This window comes from Anastrepha ludens, chromosome 4 (genome assembly GCF_028408465.1).
Source record: "Anastrepha ludens isolate Willacy chromosome 4, idAnaLude1.1, whole genome shotgun sequence".
Taxonomy (NCBI): domain Eukaryota; kingdom Metazoa; phylum Arthropoda; class Insecta; order Diptera; family Tephritidae; genus Anastrepha; species Anastrepha ludens.
The window spans coordinates 3,286,585-3,304,964 of NC_071500.1; the positions used below are offsets into that span (position 1 = coordinate 3,286,585).

At 38.3% G+C, this 18,380-nt stretch overlaps 3 protein-coding genes across 3 annotated transcripts; 2 read left to right on the forward strand and 1 right to left on the reverse strand.

Annotated features, from left to right (window-relative positions):
• The first annotated feature begins 753 nt into the window (after positions 1-753).
• LOC128861052 (chitooligosaccharidolytic beta-N-acetylglucosaminidase-like) lies at positions 754-2,967 on the forward strand. The gene is made up of 3 exons (XM_054098942.1): positions 754-883; positions 1,026-1,666; positions 1,731-2,967. The coding sequence occupies exons 1-3, from the start codon at positions 813-815 to the stop codon at positions 2,837-2,839; spliced, it is 1,821 nt and encodes a 606-aa protein (XP_053954917.1). The 5' UTR covers positions 754-812; the 3' UTR covers positions 2,840-2,967.
• Positions 2,968-5,451: 2,484 nt separating this feature from the next.
• LOC128861054 (general transcription factor IIE subunit 2) lies at positions 5,452-6,914 on the reverse strand. The gene is made up of 6 exons (XM_054098944.1): positions 6,732-6,914; positions 6,569-6,670; positions 6,334-6,496; positions 5,985-6,275; positions 5,836-5,923; positions 5,452-5,778 (listed from the first exon to the last, which is right to left on the reverse strand). Exons 1-6 carry the CDS (start codon positions 6,791-6,793, stop codon positions 5,609-5,611), a joined length of 876 nt encoding a protein of 291 aa, XP_053954919.1. The 5' UTR covers positions 6,794-6,914; the 3' UTR covers positions 5,452-5,608.
• A 4,372-nt stretch (positions 6,915-11,286) lies between these two features.
• On the forward strand, positions 11,287-13,125 carry LOC128861053 (odorant receptor 94b-like). The gene is made up of 6 exons (XM_054098943.1): positions 11,287-11,632; positions 11,696-11,788; positions 11,846-11,951; positions 12,025-12,328; positions 12,412-12,616; positions 12,684-13,125. The coding sequence occupies exons 1-6, from the start codon at positions 11,330-11,332 to the stop codon at positions 12,894-12,896; spliced, it is 1,224 nt and encodes a 407-aa protein (XP_053954918.1). The 5' UTR covers positions 11,287-11,329; the 3' UTR covers positions 12,897-13,125.
• Positions 13,126-18,380: the final 5,255 nt, after the last annotated feature.

Consider the following 18,380-nt stretch of genomic DNA (forward strand, 5'->3'; position numbering starts at 1 on the left):
CGGTAACTTAGAACCAACTGCCGTGGGAACCTAAATTGAACTGTCTAATCTGTTAGTTAGAAGACATCTGACTGACCAGATCCAGAAAGCCTTGGACGACATTCATCGACAGATACTCATCACCTTCACCAGCTCTTGTCCTATGAATGCCGTAGTCGAGAACCAATTATCACCTGTTGCAGCTGCCTCGTGAAACTCGCGGTTACGCCTGATTTAAATAAAACTGATTACCATATTTTGTCAATGGGGGGTACAACTTTAAATGCATATTAATAATATTTCGCTTTGGTTGATTGAATTTTATTTGGACACTGCTATGAACTGCTCAATCAAAAATTAAATAATCATAAGAACAATTATTTAAATAATTAATTAACTGACTGTATGTTTTAATTAAGTCATATACCTGTATGTACCTTATAACAACTAATGTACCTTAAATTAAATGAACTTATAGGTCTAGTTCTTTAAAATTGAAACCATTTGGAGTTTTTATATGTTCATTGTTCAAATCAACCATCGATAGACATTTTGCAAATGCCCAACTTAACACACCGCAGTATTTACACAGCAAAGCAAACTAAATATATTTATATAATATTTATAGAATTGTACATACCTTGTTTTGTATGTGTGCATGTGTGTTTTGCCGCATCAGTATGACAGTATGTCCCCGTGTGGGTGCTGAAAACTGGCACGACTAAATTATATTCAAATTGGCCGGTTCATTTGTAGTCATTTCGCGCATAACCGTCAAAGTTATCTGACTGAATACTACGATTGTGAGAATTATTACAAATCGTACAAAGAACATGAAGGTTCTAATACCGCTACTCGTTGCACTTGTTTTGGCTGTACTAGAGCCCTGCGCATCCGGCCAAGAGTGAGTTGTTTTGTTTTTTCTTTCTTTACTACTTCCACTACCAATTTAAAGCTGTGCACAAGTGACGAGCTGATCGCACGCACTTCGAAAGGCAAACGGCTTTAAATTGCTATTACAACTGGTTACTATACTTTATTTTTAGCCTAATTTACGGTTACGAATGCCGAAATAATTTATGTGTCAAAGTGGAGTTGGACGCGCAGAACTTTGAGAAGGCAGTCAGTTTACCAGTATGCCACATGTCCTGTGGCACCAATGTCCCCGGCACAGTATGGCCACGTCCAAGTGGTCCGGTTTCTTTTCAAAGCTCTATGTTAGCGGTGAACACAGAAAATATTGAATTTCGATTCCCCACCTTAAGCAAGCAAGCACATCTTTGGGAAGCCATCAAAGATCGCTTTATGCAACTCCTCTACGCAGGCGTACCGAATAAAAACGTTCTCAAGAAAGGCGGTCGTCAACTAACTGTGTTAGTAGGGTTGAAATCGGCTTTAGATGATGTGGTGCCTAAGCTAACTTTAGACACTGATGAGAGCTATACTCTGCATATTACTTCAGTGAATAGCAGCGGAGTAACTGCTATGATTTCCGCAAACGACTATTTTGGCGCCCGTCATGGCATGGAGACATTATCTCAGTTATTAGTATACGATGATATTAGACGCGAGATACAGATTTTGGCTCAGGCCGATGTAAATGACAGCCCGGCCTTCAAATGGCGTGGTTTAGTTTTGGATACGTCGCGCAATTACTTCAGTGTGAAATCAATTAAGCGAACCCTGGGTAATTTTATATATTTTCTTGACTTAATGTATAAATTCCATTTAATGTTGTTATTTACTTATAGATGCAATGGCCATGGTGAAACTGAATACTTTTCACTGGCATATAACTGATTCTCAAAGTTTCCCATTCCAAGTGAAATCTCAACCGGAACTGTATAAATTAGGGGCTTATTCACAACGTAAGATTTACAGCCATGAGGATATTGTCGATATAGTGGAATATGGACGCGTGCGGGGTATTCGTGTAATGCCCGAGTTTGATGCCCCGGCTCATGTTGGGGAAGGTTGGCAACACAAGAATATGGTGACGTGTTTTAATGCGCAGCCATGGAAAAATTATTGCGTAGAGCCTCCTTGTGGTCAGCTGGATCCCACCGTTAAAGAATTGTATCCAGTATTGGAAAATATATATCGGGAAATGTTTGAGCTTTTCGATCCCGACGTTTTCCATATGGGCGGAGATGAAGTGTCAGTTAATTGTTGGAATAGTAGTAAAAGCATACAAAATTGGATGCTAGAAAAGGGGTGGGGCTTAAATGAAACTGATTTTATGCGACTTTGGGGTAATTTTCAAACCGAAGCTTTAAACCGTGTAGATACAATTACTCAAAATCAGCAGCGGCCAATTACGTTGTGGACCAGCAGACTCACTGAAGAGCCTTACATCGATGAATATTTAGATAAGGACCGCTATAACATACAAATATGGACCACAGGGGCCGATACGAAAATAAAAGACATATTAAAACGTGGATTCCGCATTATAATATCAAACTACGATGCTCTGTACTTTGATTGCGGCGGCCCTAGTTGGGTTAGCGATGGCAATAATTGGTGTTCACCCTATATTGGCTGGCAGAAGGTTTATGACAATGATTTAGATAAAATTGCTGGTGAGTATAAGTCTCAAGTAATGGGCGCTGAAGCAGCTATCTGGTCAGAGGAAATTGATGATTTCACTTTGGATTCGCGTTTCTGGCCACGAGCTAGTGCCCTAGCCGAACGTGTGTGGTCGAATCCGAAGGAATCGTGGCGGCAGGCAGAAGCGCGAATGCTATATCATCGCCAACTTTTAACAGAGCGCGGAATTGGGGCGTCAGCGATGCAGCCTGAATGGTGTTTACAAAACGAAAACCAGTGTCCGATCAATGCTTACGAGGACAAATTGTGAACGTCCGTGTAATACTATTTGGCTGCTCTTGCTTGTACTGTTTTTCATACTTGTAACTGCATTGCTTGTATACTGTTTTAAATAAATAGTGCATGACTCCTTGAAGAAAATCAAATGAAAATATCTTACACCTGGAATTTTCTTCCTGATTCTTTAAATATATTGCTTCTAGTCATATAAAGCTAAAAATTAAAAACGCATTATCCAGGGATTTTTAAATCTCAGTATTATTAATTTTTATTTACCAGATATTATATGTTATTAAACATTGAGGTCGGCTTAGTAAATATGTGAATATTTACATACATACATATAGTATATGTACATATACTGCAAGATCTCAGTAGTAGATCTAATCTCACAGTTCAAAGATTTATTTTTTAATATAAGCCTACAAAAAAAGATATTTTTACTGCCACTATTTTTAGTGGGTGTATCGCAAACCACTCCATTTGAAAGTTCACGTAGAAAATTAAAATTTTAACGGCACGGTCACGAATTGTCATGAATAGTTTATGATCTTACAAAAGGAAGTATGGTTATTGCGCATTTCCAATAATCTATTAATTCTGTACCGTTAAGTAATTATAACAAAAAACGTATGTGGCCATGAGCTTCTGGTCATGCATTGGCGTTGGTTGAACCTATTTTTACTCGCACCTCATGATCATATTTTATTTTTAATACTTTCAATTAATCACCACAAAAAACTGGTTCGAGAATGTCAATATTGTTTCGTTTACCGTGGTCCACGGTCCGTGGATTGGACGAGTGTACGAAAACATGTGAAATAAGCGGGCAGAATTCTACTGCCGTCTGCCCTGCGACGGGCTTCGGATGACCAAACCTTGCAATTAACAATTTTTGAACAAGCTCATAAGAGCGCCTTCCTTTCTCTGCTCTCATGATCTTTATTTTAACTTAATAATCTATATTTGTAACTCTTGCTTCACGACGCCACAATGGGAATTAAGAGGGATTTTTGTAGCAGGATTCTCTGCTTTGACAAAAATGAAGATACCTTTCGAACAAATGTTCTGTGAAACCCTTCTTCAAATAAAGCTGAGGTCATCCAAGCAATTTTATTTCCTTTGTAAATCTTTTTAATGAGCGCGGATTTCCCGTTTCCCAATAACCATTATTTTCACTCTATAGTTTCCAGCAGGTTTTGTACAAGCCAGGAAAGTTTTTCTCTCCTTATTGATTGTATGGCGGTGAACCGAGGTTTCTTTTGAGCACACAAAAGTTTTATCGGGTAAGAGCTCCGAAAGACTCATCGGCTCGTATATCTGCTCTTTTGACAAACTTCAATCCAAAATTGTTTTGTTAAATCTGTCTAAAAATGGTTGGATTCAGTCACCTTTATTTAATAATTGTTCTCTGCAAATTTTTTCCTTCGTATTCCATGCCTCTTTTTAGAGTTTGCAACCCAACCATAGCTAGAGTGAAGGACTCCAGGCTTTTCCTGAACTTTGGCATGTAAAAACGTAGCTTTCTCTTTTAGCACATCGATTGTAATTGGTAAGTTTTTGGTTCTTTGATCCACAAACCAATTTAACAACGTTGTTGTTGTAGCAGTATACTTAACCCTCTCTGTGTAGTGTAGATTACCGGTCGGCTTCGTCTAACTCATCTAACGGCAGGCCCACGAAACTTGCTGTTTCGACAGGTTGGGTACATAGGGAGAGAGGTGTTAGATGAGTGGGTTGGATGGGACATGTGAAACTAACCACCTCTTCAGAGTGGAGTGCCTTCACATGCCGGGCATATTGCTACAGTATCCAGAACGGACAACGCGTTTTCCATTTTTGGATACTCAGAGAATGTAATGGGGATTTCCGCATTTAATTTGTTCAGAATGTCTGTTTTTTCTTTTATTCTAAGCAGCTTTAATTTTCTGTTTGCCATTATGAGACCACTTAACGGAAAACTTTCACTCCGTCAGCAAATAAATTATGTAGACGGTACTTCGCCTAAATTCACTCAGCTGATTAAATTTAAAAAAATGTCATTACCAGGATGACATCGGCGGTCCTTCCCCGAGCCTCATTCTCAAAAATACAACGTAAAAACAAAAAATGTTGCAGTAAAAGTTTCATTTGGTATTACAATAGGCAGAGAACGTTAATGTATACAGAAGTCTCACGGGCTACGAATAGTGTGAATTGTCAAAATTGAAGTGTAACCGCCGCCGTAGTATGGTGAAACCTTTAACATTAGTGAATTCTCTCTTTAGTATCTTGGCACTGCAGTTTTTGGCTTCTGTAGGAAATCAAATTCACGAATGGTCGACGGCATACAGTAAAATGCAAAAGACAGGGAGTGCGCAGAGTCGAATCTCGGAATTAAACAAAAAAATGAGAAAGTTTTCCTAATAGCGGTCGCCCCTCGGCAGGCAATGGCAAACCTCTGAGTGTATTTCTGCCATGAAAAAGCTCCTTAGACTAATATTTTCCGTTCGGAGTCGGCTTATAACTGTAGGCCCCTACTTTCGTGGAACCACATCAAGACGTACGCCACAAATATGAGGAGGAGCTCGGTCAAACACCTAATAGAAGTGTATTATTATTTATTTATTTTTTAAATCATCATTCAATTCATGTGTGCAAAAATTTAAAATATGAAGCAAAATAAAAAAAATATTTATTTTGGGTTTTTTAATAATAAATATTTTGAAAGAAAATGCATATAACGTCGCATACGAGGATGCTAGTGTTCTTATATTCATATCTCAAAACATCTCTGAATAAACTAAACTAGGTTATTGGTTTACGTAGGATTAACACCTTTTTGAGTTAAAGTGTTATCTTCGTAAGTTTCCAAAACGTCAGCCAAATGCTCATTATCTCTGGGCTTCTTGAATTGCCGTTTCTTGCTTGTTGCTTTCTTTCTCTTTGGCACTGGTTTCTTTGGTCCATGGTCTTGCATTGAACGAATACCTGCAATCAAAATTTTATAGATATAATAACAACAACATACTTTAGATAGGAAGTCACCTTGTTTTTCAAGATACTCATCAATTTTCGCGTCATCCATGGCGTCTACAGTCGCCGAACGCCACAGCTTTTGAAATTCTTCATCCACCTGTGAAGATAATCTGCAATTTAATTTGTATAAACAAATGAGGTTTTCAATTAAAAAGTACCATGAAGTTCGCTGTCCTATCGTTGTAAAATAGTATCTTTTTTTTGTCGATCGGTCGAACTATGAATATTATTTCCGAAGCACGATTTTTGAGTACTTTTTCACAGTGAGGCAAAGATTCCTGTACATCGTCTAGCAGCACTCCACCTAAGCCTTTCAAATCGTGTTGCTTCAGAAGGCGCAGTAAACTTTTTCCATCCTTAATTTTATACACAGGTTTGAAACTGAAACGTTGGCCATCGGGCGTCGCTTCGATTTTTGGATTATTTGTGAGTGCTTCGGAGGCTAGCCACTATAATTAAAAGACTAAATATCATTCTCAAATTTAGTAGCCGATTTTAGCTGCGTACATTTTTTACAGATTGCCCAATATCCAACTGATTCGTTTCATCCAAAATTTCCTCAATGGTCAGAGGATGATCATCTCCGTCTTGATGCCGTGTGCGCATGTGTTTTACAATTTTTGCTAGTACTCCAAACCGATATTGCGAACTCCCCGACATGGTTTTATACCTAAAGCATTTGAAGTATTTATATGTGCACTATAAAATTAGCCCAAGGAAATACTGGTGCTATATGACTTACGTGCTCGAATCCAATTTAGGTGCACTAGGCGGCCGCATTTTCTTTTTAGCGTCATCTTTAGGTAAGGCTGGTGGGGCCTCAGCTTTTGGCTTCTTCTCCACTCTGGTTTTAGAAGGCTTTGTTAATCGGAAATGGTAGTAGGTATGTATATTGATATACTAACGTTGGAGTGGCCATGGCTCGTTTTTTGAACGCCTCGCGTTCTCTCAGCAGGGCTGGATCCATAATTTTGGGCTTAGAATATGCGTAGAAATAATAAAATCCGTTCAACAAACACAACTATGTTTTTATTCACGAGTCAACAAATACAATTTCTGCAATGCTGCTTCTTTTACATGATTTGTTCACTATATTATGGCACATCTCTTCTTCTTCGTTGCACATTGTACTCACCATTTTATATGAACATTCTCACCACTATTTAGAGAATACAGAAAGTGGCCACGGTGGACAGAATATAGAAGGTGGTGCCTTCTCAAAAGTTCTTATTTATTCGCTCGATTTTGCCAGCAGATGTTAGTACTGGATTTAAACAAACGTTTGTTTATAAGTTATTTTTGTAATTGAATTTGTGTGCAAATAGATTGACGTGCAGATATATGTGCACAAGATTTATTCTATATCCTCGACTTGACTTGAGTGCGCGCAGCAATATAGAGATTTTACATTCAATTCCATCTATGTTCTTAGAATATCTTAAATTATTTCAGATTTATAATCAAAAGGAGAATAGCAAAACGGGTCGAAGGAGAGGAAAAGTACAGGGGAATCGAGGAAGCTTGTACCCCTGAGATAAGGTAGAGTTTTTGCAAATTTAAGTTGGTTTTTAGCGCTCGTTTAAAATAAATTGCTTAACAGGTGCGTGATGCGTTGTTTACAATTGTTTTTTTGTTTTATTTGAAGATAAATTAACAAAATTGCATTTTGCAAATTACAAAAAAACAAAAATGCAGCAATTTCTGAAGGGGTAATATAATAATGGAAAGTTTTTCAAAAGACACTCTTCGATATTTTTCTAGAACAAAACATATACAAATTAAGATTATTTCAGGTTTCACTATTTTTATTCAATGTCCACCATGAGCACGTTTACAGGTTAAATCAGCCAAACAGTCAATTCATGAATGCCTAATTGTTGAGAATGTCGAAATATTCATGTTGAAGATTGTTCAACAACCCTTTGCTGCTTGCAATATTCTCAACAGAACAGTCCTCGGCCTCTGTAGCCGAATGGGTTGGTGCGTGACTACCATTCGGAATTCCCAGAGAGAAAGAAGGTTCGAATCTCGATGAAATACCAAAATGAAGAAACAGTTGTTTATAGTAGCGGTCGCCCCTTGGCAGTCAATGGCAAACCTCCGAGTGTACGAACGCTTTGCCCTCTTATTACTTATAAAATGTAATATAGAATATCCCATGCGCATTGCTGCCATAATTTTTTCAACCTCAGTAAACGTCGCAGAACTTAATCGCTCAGGCACAATATTTTATGAGAGCGTATAATTGCTGGCGTATGCCGATGATATTGACATCATCGGCTTTAACAACCGCGCTGTTAGTTCTGCCTTCTCCAAACTGGATAAAGAGGCAAAGCGAATCGGTCTGGTGGCGAACGAGGACAAAACGAAGTACCTCCTGTCTTCAAACAAACAGTCGGTGCACTCGCGTATCGGCACCCACGTCACTGTTGACAGTTATAATTTCGAGGTTGTAAAAGACTTCGTTTATTTAGGAACCAGCATTAACACCGATAACAATGTCAGCCTTGAAATCCAACGTAGAATCTCTCTTGCCAACCAGTGCTACTTTGGACTAAGTAGGCAACTGAGCAGTAAAGTCCTCTCTCGACGAACAAAACTAACACTCTACAAGACTCTCATCATGCCCGTCCTAACGTATGGCGCAGAAACTTGGACGATGACAACATCCGATGAAGCGACGCTTGGAGTGTTCGAGAGAAAGATTTTGCGTAAGATTTTTGGACCTTTGCACATTGGCAACGGCGAATATCGCAGACGATGGAACGATGAGCTGTATGAGCTTTACGACGACATAGACATAGTGCAGCGAATAAAGATCCAGCGGCTACGTTGGCTGGGTCATGTCGTCCGAATGGATACAAACGCTCTGGCTTTGAAAGTATTCGATGCGGTACCAGCTGGTGGTAGCAGAGGAAGAGGAAGACCTCCTCTGCGTTGGAAAGATCAGGTGGAGAAGGACTGATTGAATAAGTGTGTGAATACATGTTAGATGATCGTGCACAATTCGGCTGTCACGTCACTTGAGAGACACGGCAGTCGAAGTTCTTCTCACAATTTTCTTTTTCATTAGCGTTAAAGACCAAACCTTGTAAATCTATTATCTTTGTGATTAAACGATATGCATAGACACAAGGCGTATCTACACTATAGCCGACTTCTTTTTGCTCGATAGAGTCCACAGTGCTGGTTTTTGCCAATGAGATGAGCATGCTTATCTTTCTAATTGATCGTTCATTTAATATCAGCTTCAGTGGTAATTGGTTGTTGGATAGGAGCTCGGGCCAGTGTTACTTTTTCACTTTCAGACGATCGATGCCCTTGAAGATAGATTAAGTCTTGTTGGAAGAAATGCCGTCACTTCATAAGCTGAGCTTGTTATCTGTGCAATTTTAGCAATGGTGTTGTAAAATTGATAACAAGTTCCTGGTCATTCATATTTAATTTCTTCTTATCAAACACAAGTGCTAGCCACTCTCTGTTTTGCTTGACGCTTTCGCTTTCGCTTTCAAAATACTTACGGGATCATAGTGGCACTCAGACATGAATGCATTTCAGATCCCAGCACCCGTTTCCGCAGCGTATGCTCTTACGTCACCGCCTCAATCATTTCAATTACCGCCGTCAATGAAGTTAATAAATTCACTCACATCTTGAAGGATTTTCTTGAACTACTAAGTAATTTGTCAAACCATACGTGAGCCAAACACTTAGCTAGACACCACATTCCGACCACTGAACCACCGTGAGCACAGCGCGTCCGTCAATTGTGTCCTGTACGTTTGCAAACATTAGTTCCAACTGATGGTCGAACTCTGTCAAGTCGGATCATCTAAGAGCGAGTGTGCAAGCCGATTACATATGGCCAAAAATAAAATTGGTGACTGGAGATCATACAGGGGACTCAATGACCATACTATATCAGACTGCTATGCAATTTCATTCCTACAAGACTTAGCAACGCTGGAGGGCAAGTGTATCTTTAGCACATCTCACCTCCGTGCAGGGTTTCACCTTTTCCCAGTAGCAGAGGAAGAAAGTCTTAAAATCGCTTTAATCACCCCGTTAAGCATATATGAACATGTCAGTATAAGACATAGCATTATTTGGTTCCAGTTGGAAGTGTTGAAAGCCTTCCTAATGTCCAGCGTAATAATGATTTTTGCTTCGAATTCCTCATCCATCTTTTCGCTTTTATCGATTATTGTGTTGGCGAAGCCACCTGATTGATTTTTTCGAAAGTCAATAAGATAACTTTTCCCACTTTCCCTCTAGTGTCTAAGAGGCAGATGGGCGATATGAGTCTGATATTGCGGGTGGCTTTCTGGACTTCGGAGTTTCCCATGCTTTGAAAAATATACTTTGTTCCAGACACTTACTTATGGTGTGCGCAAACATCTGCGTTTTTTCCCTGATATCTATGTTTAGTACTTTGGCACTTGGTTCGGGCCTGAAGCTTTGCTGTCTCCAAAATCTAGGCTAATGTGTACGACTTCCTCTACGATCCCTTTTAGGACGTTAGCATTGTTTTGAAAGGAGATGTTAACAATAGACTCGGGCTGATATGGAAAGAGCACAATTATAGTGTCGCTTAGCTGCTCTGGCCATTTTTCTGTTGAATATAAGTGGCTACCATCCGGTAAGCCCCATAACTCCTTTGCGTTCCTTAAACAGTGCCTTAACAATTTAAATACATTTCTGCGTCTTATATTTCCAACTGCCGGCCTTTTTCGCTGATAAGAAAAAGTGTAAAGGGTGGTTAGTTGAACACAAACACATTTCAAATCAAACATCTGGAGATAAATTCGTTTTCAGCAGTATTCACGCTCCATTTCGCAGCTATATTTTTCAAGGGATTTTAGACAAACGGTGTGGAACTCAACTACAGCAGTTCAAGGCAAGAGAATTAGTGAAAAAAATTGATGAAAAAATTTTGGCGATTTCTTTAAAAATATTTTCAGCATGCCCAGAGTGGTCCTACTGACTGTTAGTGTGATTGAGTGGTTGAGTACAACAGATGAAGGAACGAACAGAGAATTAAAATCTATAAGCTTGAGAAGAATTGAAGAGAAAGCCCCATCGTGGAGCTGTGTCAAGGGAGATCCAAGAGTTACAATAATAACAGCCGTTTTCAGTGTTTTAATAATCCTGCTAAACTAAAATAAAAATAATGGTTTTTCTATTGCTTAAAACAAAAAGGAAAAAAAAACAATATTCTGGAACTTCTATGATTCGACCAACATGCCTTCATTTTCCAGAGAGTGGCAGTAATTTTAATATTTAATAAGTTTATAATAATTATGGATATACATTTAAATGCAAAGTGCATTCAGAATGCAAAACAAGGTTACAATAATTTAATTAATTTCGCACTGCTGAATTTTTAAATACTTGCATTACATACATACATACATATATGTACATATGCATATGCCCTATACAAAAACATCGTTTCGAAACGAAATTTTTCTAGTTGCCCCCGATAACTTGAGAAGATTACACAATGGATAGATTGCAGGAATTGTCATTTCGTATATTTCCCTCTGATCCAGCAATCGGTCAAATTGGATCCCTGCAGTATAATGTGTGGCTAGCACAGTTATTTGGCGTTCCTATTGTGGGCTTGAAAGCGGAGTCACCTTCAATGAGGGCCGCACTTGTAGTGTATGGATTTCTAGCTACTTTAGTGGTGACATTCCTTTACACGGGGTTCGAGATATACGATCTGATTTTATGCTGGCCAGATCTGGATATCCTTACGCAAAATATCTGTTTGTCATTGACCCACGTGGCTGGAGTAATAAAGGTGAATATTAAACAAATTTAATAAACAAATTTAATAAACAAATATTAATCGCAAATATTTTAGGTGGTTAATATTATTTATCGCCTCGACGATATCGCAATTGTGGTGCGAAAGATAGAGTATGCGGCAAAGACTTATGTAATTTCGAAGAATCAGGTTAAGCGACTCGTCAAAATTCATATCGAAATTCCTAATTCATGAACACTTTTACAGTTAAAGGAATTTCTTCGTGATGAATTTAAGAACAAGATCCCATTAACAATTTATGCCTCGCTGGTCGGGTTTACTGCTGTTTTAGGCATTATCTATTTGTTTTACAGTAAGTCTTTTTTACATGGAACATTTATCATGAGTCAATAACTTACTGTATTTCTTAATCAACATCCGAACAGATCCTAAAGAAGTAGCTGGCCGAATATTTCCATATCGTGTCAAATTGCCTGATTGGATGCCATTTGGTATGCAACTGGTCTATATGGGCCTCAGTGTGCTGGTTGTTGCATTGCAAATCGTCGCGGTCGACTATCTGAATGTTACTATGATTAATCAGATTCGATGCCAGCTGAATATACTGAATTTGGCTTTCGATGAGTTTAAGCTGGGATTTGAAGCAAAAGAGGGAACTATGGACTCAAGGGAAATCAACCCTGAAAATAAGTTACGAGCTATAATTGAGCATCACTGCCTGCTAATTGAGTGCGTTATGTTGAGGCAGTGGACTACGATTAACCCAAATAATTACTTGCATACATTTCGATTTTTTTTTTTTCATTTTAAAGGTTGCGAAATGAGGTTGAAGCTATTTTTCGAATGCCACTTCTCATACAATTTTTCACGTCACTCGTGATATTCGCCATGACGGGATTTCAAGCCAATGTCAAGGCGCAAGATCCAGACGGCGCTTCTCTCATATACTGTTATTGTGGCTGTATATTTTGTGAGCTGTTTTTTTACTGTTGGTTTGGCAATGAAGTTTCAGAACAGGTGAACTTTTAATATTTTCCGACTGAAAATTCTTTAAATTTGTATTTTTTATAAATATTATTTTCAGAGCAAGACATTGGCCACAAGCGGCTATGGTTCACCTTGGTATGAGTTCGACCAGCGCTTCAAAAACTCGCTCTTGCTTTTTCTTTCTCAGTCGCAAGAACCTTTCGTATTCACGGCCGGCGGTTTCATCTCACTTTCCTTGCCCAGCTTTTCGGGAATTTTAAGCAAGTCGTATAGCTTTATTGCATTTTTGCGGCAGGTATATGGACGCTAACACGCGTACCACAAATCAGAGGTGGAGCTGGGCAAGCCACGGCGATTTATATACATACACTTATTTCATGGGATTGTGATATTAAAGCAGAGGTCGGCAAAATTGAGCTTGCGAGTGTGTTGCTGAGCACAGCGTAATCGAACTGCACAGTGGCGAAAAGAGTAAAATTTAAAGACCAAATGTACTAACAATGAAAAATTAATACTGTTCTACTCCACTATGGTATATATACGCCTAAAATTCAAATTTATATATTACGAGTATATATGTATGTATAATAACATAAGAAATATCGATTCTGAAAGGAACTTCAATAAAAAATTAAGCAATTGAACCGTGGGAGCAATTCGAAGTTCCATTCATGTAGTTTTGCCATTGTTTTGATTGACTTGTGACATGGTGCGTTGTCTTGATGAAACAAAATAGTGAGCAAACGAGGCACCCACTTCGAACAGAGCGTTCTCATGTTCAAATGCTGATGCAATATAAAGAAAATTCGTTTTTGATATCTTTACGATGTCAGCTAACTCACGTAACTTCACTTTTCGATCATTCAAAACAATTTTGTGGACTTTTTTGATGTTTTCTGGTGTTACCGTCTGATTTGGACGTCCACTGCGTTGAAGTCAGAAAAAAAGAGGTGAATGCAATAAAACTAGTACCATCTATGTGTTAGACCCAGGACTTTTTAGCCCATGTGTTGCGTATCTAAAAATTTATAAATAATGGACGAATATCGGAAATAATTTTTCGAAGGCAAATTGATGCTAATTGCTAGGTCATTTCCATAGGCCAGGTGTGGCATTGTATCCTTTCAATTACGCAATTATGCAATTTCGGCTCGTTAACACCATAACACCTTCACAATTATATTTAGCTAATTGTAATTGATTACATATGCAAGAGTCCGAATGTTTGTTGAAAGTTTGAATCGACTGTCCGCTTAGAGAGGAAAGTAGCAAACTGACAGACGGACTTCTTTCTGGCCTTGTGAATTTTCCCATCCGACACTGGCACAGAGCAAATCGGTTCACACGAGCTCAACATTTAGCTCTTGTAGGTGGCGAGAGTGGCTTTGTCGCCGTCATTCAAGTTATTATTAGACTGGCGTTTGCTTATCAGTGGAGCGCTCATGTTGCACGAAATCCTGTTGAGGTTCTTAAACTCAGAATATGATTCCTGAGGCCTGTGACTTCTGCATTTGCTAGCCAGATTATTATACCTTTATTCTGTTTTTGGTTAATGTAGAAAAGGCAATTTCTGAAATGAAGTGTGAAAAAAATTGTAAAATAAATCTGTTGCCGGAAAATAAAAATTATTTTTTTAAGGTTATGAGACACTTCTTGAGGTTTTTGAACAAGTCTCTACTGGTTTGAAGGAGCAGATCGAAACATACAAATCGAAATATCGCCGAAATATCGACTATTCTGCTTTGTAGAAAAAAACACTTTCGTTGCCAGGACACGGTTCGTTTTGGTATTATTACGATTAAAGATTTCGGAAGTCGCAAGAAAAATCCTTGCTTCCTATAATTTCCAAAATGGGTCGGGTGTTTTTTAGCTGCATGAGAACTCTCGATATCGATAACTATGGACAAACTGTGTTGACATTTCTGTGTTCTTTAATACCACAACAACGCTTCCAAATTGTGGAAATTTGCTTTGAAAAAAAAGTCTGTCCGCGAAGTTTATAGAGCACTGGCGACATCATTGGCCCTTATTTCTTTCGAAATGAGGAAGGAGTTGCCATTGCGGTATATGGCGAGCGCTATCGAGCTATGCTGACTGAATTTTTGTTTCCAAAAATTAATCAGCTAAACATCAACGACAATTGGCATTTAGCGCGCTTAACAATCGATTTATGGCAATATTCAAGCCACCATTGACGCCATACGCCCATACTTATGGGGAAAAGTAGTCAAAAATTGTACCTACTGTCCGAGAGGATCATGTAACTTGTAGCCGCGGCGAATATATGCCGGATATCATATTAAAAAAAAAAAATTCTACCAGATTATAATAAAAAAAAAATTCATTCCAGCAATTTTTCTAAGTTCTTGAGCTCTTAAAAACACCCGATACAAACATGTACATATATTATTTACTTAAAATAAATTGGGGCACTTTCAAAGTTTTAGCTTTATTTTGTAAACATTAATGCAGGAAGTAGACACCTCCGTCAGTAAAATTTCTTCTGCTCTCATCGCAGACAGAAAATAGCTTTTAAGAAATTTGCCTTGCTGGTGACTGATGGATACTTGCACATATTATCTGCACATGCACACATACATATGCACATTGAATATCCAGAAGCATACCCTGCAAGGTACTCCTGAGCACTTTACACCCTGAGTTTCTTCTTGCAAAACCGTGGTACGAATTGCAAAGTCGTGTATCCCATGCGAAGAGACAACAACAAAATGCAAGCGAAAATATATTTGCAACATTACAAAGTTTGCAATAGCGCATTAAATGTTGGGCTGTGAATTGTAGTGTGATAATGCGACCCTCATAGATAAATATCTTAAGGAGAAAGTACTCAATTTTTTCTCGAGGCTTGAACAAAGATGAGTAGTTTGGTAATTGTATTTTTAATGAATTATAATGATAATATAATATAAACACTTAGTCGATACTCGGCTGTCTTGCATGTGTCTACCTAAATACTCCACACGTATGCGCGTTCAGTAATTTCCGAACGATCGTTTGTGAAAATGTGTAGACTGGCCATTTGTTGATATTCATGTACAATTTTGCATATTTCCTGGTCTGGTCTTTCTAAATCGGCAAACACGAGCACCCAAGATAATATAAGTAGTATTGTTATTAGGAATAAAAATTGTATATAATTCACAATCGCAAACAATAAAAAATTCAGATTTTTATAGAATTTTTAGATTTTTACATTACACTGCCGCTCAATTCCCATAGCGCCCATGCCAATTTTCCTTTCAGTGAAGCAGTCGAGTAAGTATTTTGCAGTCAGTTTCTTCAGCACGCGCGGTGCTTTTTCCCCAAAGCTTGAATGGACTCGTTCTGGCACCTTTGAATACAAATACGAAATATTATCTGGATTTTGTGCGATGCTTGAGAAGCAAATTCGTCGAACAACACGCATGGATTTTGCATCACGACAAGGCACCGTCTCACAAGGCTATTGTAGTGAACGAATTCAATAAAAGCACTTCGAGGCATCCGTTTTCAGCTGATAGAAGTCATGAAAGTGAATTTCCTACGAACACTGAAGTCCATTCGGAAGATGATGACTGGACTATTCGTCGGCATAAGTGTATTGATGAATGATGTAATGAATCGCTCTGGTCACTCCGTTACTTTAATGTATGTATTGCATCATGGCATTGGACGACCATACCATCAATGTTTTATATCGGGCCTGTACTGAGATAGAATAAGCAGCTCCATAACATTATTTAACCTCCTCCATGTTTAACGCTCTTGACGGTGTGTTGTGGCCTTCTTGCGTGCTGACGCCGACCTTTTGAGTTAGAAAGAACCACTTTACTGTCGTCCGACCAGAAATATTTCAAAATTTTTAAAGCGGCCAATGGAAGTGAGGTTTAGTCTATTCTTTAGGTGCCATTTTGTCCAAATGGTACCTTTTGGTGACTGTGTGCTGTGTGTCTAACAAACGTCTACGCCCTGTCACTGCATTCACACTAAGCCTTAGCATTTTCCTAATCTTAGCTACCATCTGACTAAATTAATTATTTTGTAGTGGGTTTTTTCATCTGTCAATCATTTTGAACAGCTGGTTTCAGGATGATTTTTGAATTTTAAAACATTGGACGCATTCTTCACTCAGCAGCCAATTATTTTCTGCATTTCTTTGTAGCTTTTGTTTCTCTTTCACAAGTTTTTTGATAAGCCTATGATTTCACTCGTTTTGTTTGTAAGACCAAAACATTCGATGTATGTGTATGTACGATATACACTTTTAATTGACAATGGGCTTTTGTTTTACAGTTTCCAAAGACAGCAGTTATGAAAATGTCAGATACCATACAGTATTTAACTAACTGCACATAGTAGCGTATTGTACATATTTAAATATGCAAGTGAGTTTATTCACCTCAACACCTTATTTTACCAGGAAGTTATTTAGAAGCTTTCGAAAACACCTGCGGAAGGATGATGCATTTAATAGAGCTCTTTAAAAAAGGGCAAGTGGTCTGGTGCCATCTTCACAAAAGTACTTTTCGATACAAATCGAGCTCGTACAACATATTATTTAATATACTACATACATGAAGGGTGATCAATTTAGAGGTGTCGGGTTTTAAATTGAAATAAAACAACGAAAATTCAAATTGATTGGACAATTTTTATTATTTTTGTGTAGAACCATTCATGCCATTTATTTTTTATAGATAATCCCTTTCAAATGTTGGCCACAACTGTGCTGTATTTCGGCCATCCGATTTCAATTTTCAATGACTCACTGGAGGACTTCGGTCGGTATCTCGTGAAAACTTGAGTAATGTTGATTTCCAATGCCTCAATCGATGCTGGTTTATCCACAAAGCATTTAGACTTTACATTCGCCCACAAATAAAATTCGAAATGCGTGACATCACACGATTTTGGTGGCTAATCCACTGGTTCCAGTCGAGAGATAAATTGCTCACCGAAACGGCAACGCCGTAAATCCATTGTTTCATGGACTGTATGGGAAGTAGCGCTGTCTTGACGTAGCCATTAAGGCAAAAATGGGCCTCATCGCTGAACACCTTAAGTGGGCCTGGCGCGCGATGAGTTCTTTTCATATAGTGCCGATTTTCGCAAAAGAATTGTACGATTAGTAAACGTTGTTGAGGCGTAAGTCTTCGCATGATGAAATCTCAATGAATATGTGAAAAAATTATGTATTTAGTTTGACAGTAGGCACGCGTGATCTGTCAAAAAAACCTTATTGGAAAAAGTACCTCCAAATACAAATATTATTTAATATAAATATGGATATCCATGGACATGGCTGGACTTCGACGTTAAACATTGTTTTGGCCTAAAAGTGTCTCGTACCCGGCTGAATGTAATCTCTTAGTGCACATATACACACATACCTATAAATCATGCTATATATTTACACATGTATGTATGTATGTATATATAATATGTATGAATGGACTCACACGTAAATATGTATGTATGTAGGTAAACCTTTCTTTTGAATGAAGATACTAATATTAGGGCATTGCACAAATTGAGCAGACGCGTTTGGCATGAACTTGTGCTACTTTCCCATTCAAACATGCATACATACATGCATGCATATGTAGGTATGTGCCTTCCTGCCAAGTTGAATTTTCTTGTAGAAGGCTTGCGTATAAGAAACCACACATATGTATGTAGGTATGTACATATAAGCGATCATGATACATACAGTTATAAATTTAAAAAGTTTCGATTCAGACTCTAAAAAGCATGATCCCGACACATTCCATTACGTACGCACTCACATACATAG

Bases quoted from the DNA above. Each gene is read 5' to 3' on its own strand.
- LOC128861052 (XM_054098942.1), top strand. From the start codon at position 813: ATGAAGGTTCTAATACCGCTACTCGTTGCACTTGTTTTGGCTGTACTA. The intron at 884-1,025 runs GTGAGTTGTTTT...CTTTATTTTTAG, and splicing joins CCCTGCGCATCCGGCCAAGA to CCTAATTTACGGTTACGAAT. The intron at 1,667-1,730 runs GTAATTTTATAT...ATTTACTTATAG, and splicing joins ATCAATTAAGCGAACCCTGG to ATGCAATGGCCATGGTGAAA.
- LOC128861054 (XM_054098944.1), bottom strand. From the start codon at position 6,793: ATGGATCCAGCCCTGCTGAGAGAACGCGAGGCGTTCAAAAAACGAGCC. The intron at 6,497-6,568 runs GTAAGTCATATA...CAAATGCTTTAG, and splicing joins CCTAAATTGGATTCGAGCAC to GTATAAAACCATGTCGGGGA. The intron at 6,276-6,333 runs GTACGCAGCTAA...TTTTAATTATAG, and splicing joins TTGGGCAATCTGTAAAAAAT to TGGCTAGCCTCCGAAGCACT.
- LOC128861053 (XM_054098943.1), top strand. From the start codon at position 11,330: ATGGATAGATTGCAGGAATTGTCATTTCGTATATTTCCCTCTGATCCA. The intron at 11,633-11,695 runs GTGAATATTAAA...CAAATATTTTAG, and splicing joins ACGTGGCTGGAGTAATAAAG to GTGGTTAATATTATTTATCG. The intron at 12,329-12,411 runs GTGCGTTATGTT...TTCATTTTAAAG, and splicing joins CATCACTGCCTGCTAATTGA to GTTGCGAAATGAGGTTGAAG.